The sequence below is a fragment of the Egretta garzetta genome, unplaced genomic scaffold (assembly GCF_000687185.1).
Source record: "Egretta garzetta isolate BGI_Z169 unplaced genomic scaffold, ASM68718v1 scaffold69, whole genome shotgun sequence".
NCBI lineage: Eukaryota > Metazoa > Chordata > Aves > Pelecaniformes > Ardeidae > Egretta > Egretta garzetta.
The window spans coordinates 2608478-2617433 of NW_009260790.1; the positions used below are offsets into that span (position 1 = coordinate 2608478).

Below are 8956 nucleotides of genomic sequence, written 5' to 3' on the forward strand. Positions count from 1 at the left end.
AAGAGGACACTCGTCCTCACCGGGAGATATTTTGCACAGCTTGTATCGACAGGTTCAAAAATACATTTTGAATAATACAGTTTTAATTAAACCAAAACAAACAGAGGCCCATTATGTGCTAGTTCTATATGCATTTATATATCTTAACACAAACAACAAGCAAGGCATCTGTGAAACCCAAAAATATTTAATTCTTACCCCACTTAAAGAGCAGTGACAAAATTTAAATTCCACTTTTTAGAGTAAAACCATGCAATTTTTCCATACACACCCTAGTGAATTTCATATTAATGAGCAAGAACATTTGTTTGATTACTCTCACTCTAGCAATAAATGACACATTGTGAATGGGAATATACAAGCGTACCCTCTGAATTCCAGGGCCAGAATAACCACCTGATCAAGTGTCACAACAGATTGCATTAAGTAAGAATTAACTTTAGGAAGTTTTATTTGAACTAAAGCAGGGCGTACCAGGGCAGGACATCTCATTACCAGGGACACTAAATAAAAACAGAACCCATCATCATGGCCCAAATGACACAGCGCTAGCTAAAGCTTTTTCAGCACATTGACAGTCGTTGATATTCAGAGCATTGCTACCACTTCTGGTTCTGTTTCTTGCCCAGGTCGACACTTTTCTCTCCAGCTGTACCCACTGGCTTAGCAGACTGCTAGCAGCGCAGCACACACACAGAGAACTCAATAAAAACACTTTCCAAACCACAGAGGAGCTATGGCTCCAAAGTACATAGTTCAAATTAAAAATTGGGGCCAGATAAAATGATTCAAAATTGGGAAGAACCAACGAGATCCCGTTTCCAATAAGCTGTTTTGACCTGACTGATGAATGCAGTCCGGCAAGGGAGGAGGTGGAAAAACAAGGACATGCTCAAGCAATGGTCCTGGATGGTATCATGCTTTGACAGTCTTTAATGCCGCTCTGGCATTAAAGCTATTTTCTTTCACAAGTCCATTGCTCTAGGCAAGCTCTTCAGCTTCTGTTGACTCTGGGCACAGCTAAACATGCTTCTTCAGCGTGCGAGATCCACACACAGTGCCCGGGGGAATGTGGGGGCATAGGACTACTGTAGCACCCAGGCCAAATCTCAGTCCCATTGCTCAGTAAGATAAGGAGTTTCTCAAGCTCTCTGAACTCAGACGACTGCCCCTCAGTCTATCCCCTTCCTTTTTTGGCCTGGTTTAAAAAACAAATATTGCACAACTTGTTTTCCATTGTGTTTTTCCTTTCTGGAGAGGAATTTTTTTGTCACTCTTCCATCTGCCAGGGCTCACCATGCAGCAGGATGGGCTTTCAATAAAGAAAAGCTCCCTATCAATCTATATCGTTCCCTTTCTGTCTCAGGAGACAAGCATTTACATCTTGTGCTACATGGACAATATGCAGCAAGCATGGGAGAAAGAAAAGAGGTCCTTGAGAGCCATCTCAATAGCTAGAAAATTGTGCTGAGTAAATAAACGGTGAAGACAACCTCTCAAGTCAGGAGAAGAATAGCCAACAACATGCCAACAACTGATTACATGGACCGGGGTAAATGTAAAGTAGAAGGGAGTACTTGGACTGGTGACTTGCCAAGGTAATAAAAGAGCTTTAAATATTTGTGACCCATTCCCAGACACTGAAACCTGCATGTTCTCCCACATAACAGGGTGGGAAGACGGGTGAAAAAGCAATCAATCTGAAAGGTAAACTCAGAGCCAGATGGCACATGCATCTGTTTAATTCACCCACTATCCCAGGAAGTTTCAAACTTGGGTCATTCCATGAGTCAAAGCTACAAGAGACAGCTCTGGCTAGCTGCATCGGTCACACAGTTAGGATTTGCCCTTCTGGTTAGTCCTCTTTGGAGAGGACAGAATTTCAATTTTAAAGGGCAACTGTACAAACAGGACATAGGAGTATTTATATTTCTCTTCAAACACCGGCACAAGCAGCAGGGGTCTAGTGGGTGATTTATGAGGTGGGAATGCTTCTTTGAACTGTAAGTTAGATGGGGGTTGCCTTTCCAGAGCAGAGAGGAACATACGACGGCTGTCTTGTCTGAAGAGCTCTCACAGTGGCTTTTACCCAGGTGGTCACAGCTGCTAGGTACTCAAAATGAAGTCCTCTCCTTCCATGCTCTCTCTCTCTCTCTCACTCACATACAAAGTCAACACACCAGAGAAGGCCATTTTTCTTTTATTTATTTTCCCAGAAGAGCTCTTCCTTGCACTTGCCAGACACAATACAAAACAAGCAACAGAACTTTGTTTCATGTACAGAAACAGTTTGTTGGAGTATAAAGAGTTACTGGTGATCATTACTGAAGAATGTTGGCTTATTCCAGGGGCACTTCAGTATTCCTGAGGAATAATCATTGATTTCTCCTTCCTTCCCACTGGGATAGTCTTAGTCATTAGTCACTGTTCCTGTAAAGCAAGAAGGCTTATATTATTAAAAAGCCATTTGGGTTCCTTACATGGAAGGTGCTGCACGATGTAAAGCAAGCCACTTAAGCTCTGTAACATTTCCAGAAGGTAGGCTAACATTTTCATCCTTTGCTAGACTGAGAAGTCTAGTATGGAGAAGTTAAGCAGCTATTTTCATACCAGAAGCACGGCATGTTTTCATGCATATAAGCCTTCATTCTGTTAAAATGAGTACTTCAAAAAAACCCAACATTATTGTTCAAGTTAACTATTCACAGATTGAATAGAAATCAAAGCCACAAAGGGCTGGAGGAAAGGTTCCAGTTGCCAAAGTTCTTGTATTGTTGCACATCAATATAATCCACATTGCAATCAAAGTACAGGGCTGTGGGTTTTTGGGTGATAAATTATACAGGCTAAATAACCTGAAAAATATGATACTTTCCATTTTGCAAGGAAACTTTAGGCCATGTCATTCTCAGCCATAGCGTTTTAAGCTTTGAAGTAATTGCTAGATGTTGATTTTAAATTCAGCTGAAGTCACAGTGACATTCACTTGATCAAATTACTTAAAAAGCCCTCAGAATGGTATGACCACAAATTAGAACTTTTCTGCATTTTAAGTAGTCTCTTGGCCTAGGTGAATGGCTGTTGCACTGGTGTTAGTGTTTCATTATCAACTTACTAACCCAAAGGATGGGCAGCACGGTGATCCAAGTTACAGCTAGAACAACCGCAAAGTTGCTTTGTAATCTCCTGATTATTCAGTATCACGAAGGTCCTCTGCCCTCTCTCATTCTCACTTAGAATTCAGAATTAAGAGCTTGATCCTGAAGAATCAAGAATCCAGACTGGATAAAGCCCAGAGTAACCTGGTCTGACCTCACAGCTGACCCTGGCTTGAGGTCAGACTAGATGACCTCCTTGAAGTCCTTTCCAACTTGAGTTATGCTGTGAGTGTATGAACTTGACACTTTCAGAAAACTCAAAATAATTTTCTTCAAGCTAATTTGTGTTACATTTCTCTCTCCCTTAATAAAGCTGATTTTCTTGCCAGAATCTCACATTTTGACAAGTTAGCATTTGAACAGAAACTCAATTTTCTAAAAGAAGTCCTATAGAGTTTAGTTACAACAGTATTTTCTAGGAAAAACACAGATGAGTGATAATGCAACAATATTTTCCATGTTCCTAACCAACAGAAATGAAATAATTTTGTTGTAATAACCCTGGAGCCATTATCCATGACACGACATTTTGGAGAGAATTAATGACATTAACTATTAGATGGCTTCATCTGCATCTTCCCTCTCTCAGCATGTTCAGTCTCTTTGTGCCAGAGACAGTTAATGGAGACAGTACACTGGAAACTATTTGTCTAGTCTTGTGCCATGCAGGCAGCTGCGCTTCTTCTGTGAAGTGTCCTTTCAATTACCTCATGCTTCAAAGGACCACCCTTGCTCCAGAGCACAGATTAGTCCTTAACCCAAACAAAATCCTTTCCTAGGCTGACCTGAAAGTCAGTTTTCTGTTGCCCAACATCCCTAGTAACAAGCATCCTTGAATGAATAATGCTTTCTCAGAACATGTGAACAGGGCATTTACCATTCACATGAAGGCACAGACATGTCATTTCCAGTTTATTTTTGGAGACATAAATTGGAGGAATACCCTCAGGATGGTGAGGAAAGCCAACACGTTTTTATGTTAACAAATCAGGTCAGAAGAGTCATGCACAGACTTTTGTTTCTGGGCTGTAGCTGGCAATGTTGTATCAGCTGCATCCAAGTCACAGTTTCTCTATATTGTTATCCAACATATTTTATTCTGAAGAAGCTGTTCAAGAATCTTGTTATTTCCCTTTCTTTACAGGCAGCTGAAGACAGTATTTGTATGTTGGGTAGGGCTGCAGAGGGCTGGCAAAAGCCCATCTGCCAGTAAATGTAAGGAGGACCAGACTCAACTTACTGCTCTAGATGCATCAGGAAAAGCCTATGAACACCTTCAGGCCTCCTTCAATTAGGCAGACGAGGAACAATTTTTGCATTCTATGTACTTGCCCTGGAAAGCTCCTGGCAGAAGATTTTACCTCAGTACTTTCTAAAGTGCTAAAATAGCTACAAATATGTCCTGGTGGATGGCTCTCCATCTCCATCACATCAGCGAAATGCTTCAAGCAGTATATGGCTTTGTGGATCCAAAATATGCATACATGCCCCTTTTTTTCCACATGCCACAATAATAAATTGCCATAAGAACAGCCTCAAATTTTACATGTGAAGAAATAAGGAAAATATTAAGGAAGTCAGTTTGTGGACTTAGTGCACTGTAGGCAGTTTACGAGCACACAAATGGTTCCTGCAAATTCATCTATTTAAAAAATATTTTATCTCAGCATGGTCTGTGATAATACTGAACTCAATATTATCCTCTTCAAAACGAAAGTGTACAATTTTTTCAGACTAATTATTACATTACTATCCAGCCAAACAAGCCACAAAACTTACAAGTTATTAGTGTTCTCATCTTGCAAAAAACCCTCACAGAAGATCAAAGATCTGCTTCCACAGGCAGATCTACCTGACATGACTTTCAGTTTCTTCCTAGTTCATCCCTCTCAAAGTCTGAAGACAGAATCTTACCATTAGTTTAGTTTTTCAGCTTTTCTAACATGTATTTTTGTTATACGCATTTTCAGGTGGTGGGAAAACCTACCTGCAGGATCTGTTAAACTAATTCTATGAACTCAGTCTCGTAAGTTTACTGCTAAACACACCAGACATTAAAAATTTCTAAAGAGCAAGGCAACGACCCCTGCTTCAGCAACACAAGTTTCTTCTTACAAGTGCTCTTTTGGGAAAGGCAGAGGAATATCCATTAACGGTGTCTAGATGTACCATTTAATGCTAACTAACAGTAACTAGTACTGATACTTACTTTTACAAATTTACCATGGAGAAGATATGGAGACTGGAAGTCATGTTGACAATTGGAATAGGCCATTCCTAACCCCATCCCTGACCCAAAAGCGATAGGCCATGTCTTTCCTGCGGGGGAAGGCAAGCAGAGAGGAAAAGTTAAAGTCAAGAAAAGCCATTCATTTCACATGACAGTGATAGCATTGTTACCTAAGCACCAAGAAAGAATAAATTACTGGAAAATGCACACTGGGCATTTTCAAGTTCTATGAGTGCTAAAATCAGTTAAAAAAAAAACACTTCAGAAGAACAACAAGAGTAACGGTGAGTAAGATGTCACATTTAGAATTCAGTGGAGAGCAATCTCTGAATTCAAGATATTGCTGGAAATTATTTTGTTACCAAAGCATAACTAAAAGAAGGATTTAGATCAGTTTTAAAACTGGCAAGACTGGCATAAACTGATGTCTAGACACATGGCTCCAGTAATTTGGCTCAGGGTTTCCGGCAATTCTAGAATTTGAGCTGAGCACAGTAGGAGCTCAGAGAGATGCTGCGTGTAATAACCTTGTTACACAACAGTTAAAACTTTAGGTAACTCCATTTCAGCTGAAAAGACAAGACCAGTAATGAAAGAATTGGTCTAACATGCTGATTAAGTTTTACATGCCTCAGAGATTTCTTGGACTTAAAACTGCACCTACAACAGACAGAAACTAGGAAACTGGGCAGTCAAGATTACTGCACTATACTTACTTTTGAAGAAGATGACTGAGAAAACAATTCCTAATCCAAATCCAGCACCTGTAAGAAGAAATGCAGCGAGTGAGGACTAATATAATGCAAAGTAATGGAAAATGATTTAGTTCTTTACAGTAATTCTTTGTTCTAACCCAGGAATATCAGACCACATGTTATTTCAGCATACCAAACAAAAATGTTCTTAAATAGCAATTCTGAAAAAAATAATTCTTGCTTTCTTAAGTAACTGCAAGCAGCTAATTCAGATTAGAATCCCTACATACACAAGAACATTATCAGAAAATTTGGGAAACAAACCAGACACTCATCCCAGAGAAAGTTACTGAATTTCTGTCACCGTCTACAGTGTGGAATTAAGATTTATTTGGCTCATTGTCAGCAAATGAGAAACACTTAAATGAAAACTTATTGTGTCCTTCAGCTTTAGATTTTGCAGATTAATATCTTATTGTATTTCGTTTATCTCACTACTTTAACTGCTTCAATGTGTGTCCTGAGGGCAGCAAAACTTTGATGCTTTGTGTTACCCTATACCTTGCAAAAGAAAGCTCCAGGCTGCTTATCTTTCACATCCACGACATTCATTATGGAGCATATTTAAACACATTAGGAATGAATGAATTTTCACATCCTTATACTATATATAGAAATAACTGCAGCAGTTGGAAAAAGATTATCCAAGCACCATTAAAGAACTCAGCTGGCATATTTAAAAATAATTTTTGCTTTCCTTGGAAGGTGCACTTATGATTTTTTGCAAGAAGTCAGGCAAGTCTGCAGAACTCCTCTCAGGACCCAATAAATACAGCAGTGAAAACTTTGAGCTCAGTGGGTAAATTCTACCTTTAATTATATCCACTAAAGACAGGAATTTTAGATAAGGTGCAGAAGTACAAAAGTTTAAAAAAAGGGGGGGGAAAAAAATCAGTCATGCATATGCTCATTAAAAAAATACCTCACAGTTTCAGGTTTATTTTGCAGCAAACACATCCTGTTATGGGTTTCAATTCTCTCCCTTCAATACAAATCTAACTTGAGTATAATGAGTTTTATTAAATAAAAGATGCACTTAAAAAACAAAAAAATATTCCTAAAAGCATGCAATCCTTATTTAAGCTCCTGTTGAACACATTACTAAGTGGGTCGAGCCCAGAACAATGCCAAAGAATCCTATACCCTCTTGGTGTATAGGAGTACATTTTTTTATTTTTTTTTTTTAACATTTCCTTTTGTCTTTAAACCTTTTTCCCTGCAAAAATATACTAATGGTAGCTCCTACCAAGGCACAGATTATTGAAACAATACTCACTGCACTACCTAGTAAATTAAGTAAGCAACCTCCTGCTTTTCCTTGATTAAAAAACCCTCAAATATTAGAACAGAGATGACCAAACAGCTGATCTGAGCAAACCCCCTTTTGTTTACCCTCCTCTTAGGACTTCACTATCCATATTTAATGGAAATTAGGTGGAAATTAGAGTTGCTTTTGAAAACTCTTTTCATTTTACTACAGATTTTCAATTGTGACAGAGGTAACTACTTTACCAGGTCATTACAACTTTGGAGTAGGCTTACAAAACATGCAACTGCAGGGAAGAACTTTGACCGCCTGCCAAGCGGTCCTGACATAACTCCCCCAGACATTTTAGAAACTGAGCGTTTTGCAGAAGGTCAGGTTTTCGCTCTAATCATTTGCACAGCTAAGGGAAAGTCTTGGTTCCTCAGATGTCTGGTCAGAGCTTCAGGCTTTTTCTGCATTTCAGACAGTAAGAGATACACTACTTGGAGCATCTCGTATAAACAGCTAACTACTCACACCGCGTCACTGACCGGCATTTATATGCAGACTGGAAGAGACATCATGCATTACTAAGAGCAGCAGTTCATCCGTGCTAATTCCTCCACTCCCCCTCCCCAAGTAGAGCCTTCCTCCTGTACCTTTGCTATAAACCAGCTGGTGTTGGCTATTGCAGAATGTTTATGCTATTAAGGATAATTACTATCTTCAAGAATTCATCCAACGGACAACTGTTTGGCCCTCTGACCCGACTCCCTCTGCCAGTCTTTTCCTACAATACGTAGTTATGCTTGCCTTTTTGTTTTGGGCTGTTGCACTGTAGGTCGGAAAAGGACTTTCTGGAGGTAATTATTTTCTGTTCAGACAGCACTAGGCGTTGTTTGAACTGCCTGGTTCATAAGGCCTGCCACGCAGCGCCGTGATACTGGTCCTATGCTTCCCGTCCAAGACAAGATCCCCTCTGCCAATCCAAACAGTTTAGCTAATCAATGAGAAATGATTTATAGGATGACAAATTCTGCATCATCTCAATGCAGAGCCCAGGCAGTTTCTAATGTCACCACATTTTCCACGTTACCAGTCAAACCCACATTCTTCCTACCAGAGTGGTGGTAAACTGCTTACTTTCTTGTGTTAAGAAAAGTCTGCATGAAGGAAGCAGCTATAGTTAATGCAGTCTCTTTCCATCTGCATGCAGAAATCTTCATTATCTTGTGTTCTCCTCACCTCTTTCAGATGATCTTTCACATTACGTCCCTGTTTGTAAGGGCTCCACACAGATGCCATCAAACTGCTGCTTCCTGTTGGCCATGGGGGAAGCTACAGGATACACTTAAAGGTGAAAAATTTATTATTTCTGCCAACTGCAATTCAGCCTAAGCCTGAAACAAAGCCTAGGTCTTCCCCCACGCTAATACCTAACACCACCGTTAAGCAGATGTGGTCCTGCATGACTGACTTGTTAAGACAGAATGGTCTTTCCTAAGGAAGTTTTTTTCTGAAGCCGCGATAAGCCTGGTTCTAGGGAAGGGATTCTTCTTTTTCATGC

At 39.8% G+C, this 8956-nt stretch overlaps 1 protein-coding gene across 1 annotated transcript; it reads right to left on the bottom strand.

Moving 5' to 3' along the window:
• Positions 1 to 202: 202 nt before the first annotated feature.
• Positions 203 to 6695, bottom strand: MICOS10 (mitochondrial contact site and cristae organizing system subunit 10). Its single transcript, XM_035901863.1, has 4 exons — positions 6645 to 6695; positions 6105 to 6180; positions 5368 to 5477; positions 203 to 2430 (listed from the first exon to the last, which is right to left on the bottom strand). The coding sequence occupies exons 1-4, from the start codon at positions 6693 to 6695 to the stop codon at positions 2422 to 2424; spliced, it is 246 nt and encodes an 81-aa protein (XP_035757756.1). The 3' UTR covers positions 203 to 2421.
• Between the last annotated feature and the right edge of the window lie 2261 nt (positions 6696 to 8956).

What these genes read in the sequence shown, in the direction of transcription:
- MICOS10 (XM_035901863.1), bottom strand. Translation starts at nt 6,695, where the DNA reads ATGAATGTCGTGGATGTGAAAGATAAGCAGCCTGGAGCTTTCTTTTGC. An exon ending in CTGGAGCTTTCTTTTGCAAG is followed by an intron (nt 6,181 to 6,644) that starts GTATAGGGTAAC and finishes GCATTATATTAG; the next exon opens with TCCTCACTCGCTGCATTTCT. An exon ending in CTCAGTCATCTTCTTCAAAA is followed by an intron (nt 5,478 to 6,104) that starts GTAAGTATAGTG and finishes CTTCCCCCGCAG; the next exon opens with GAAAGACATGGCCTATCGCT.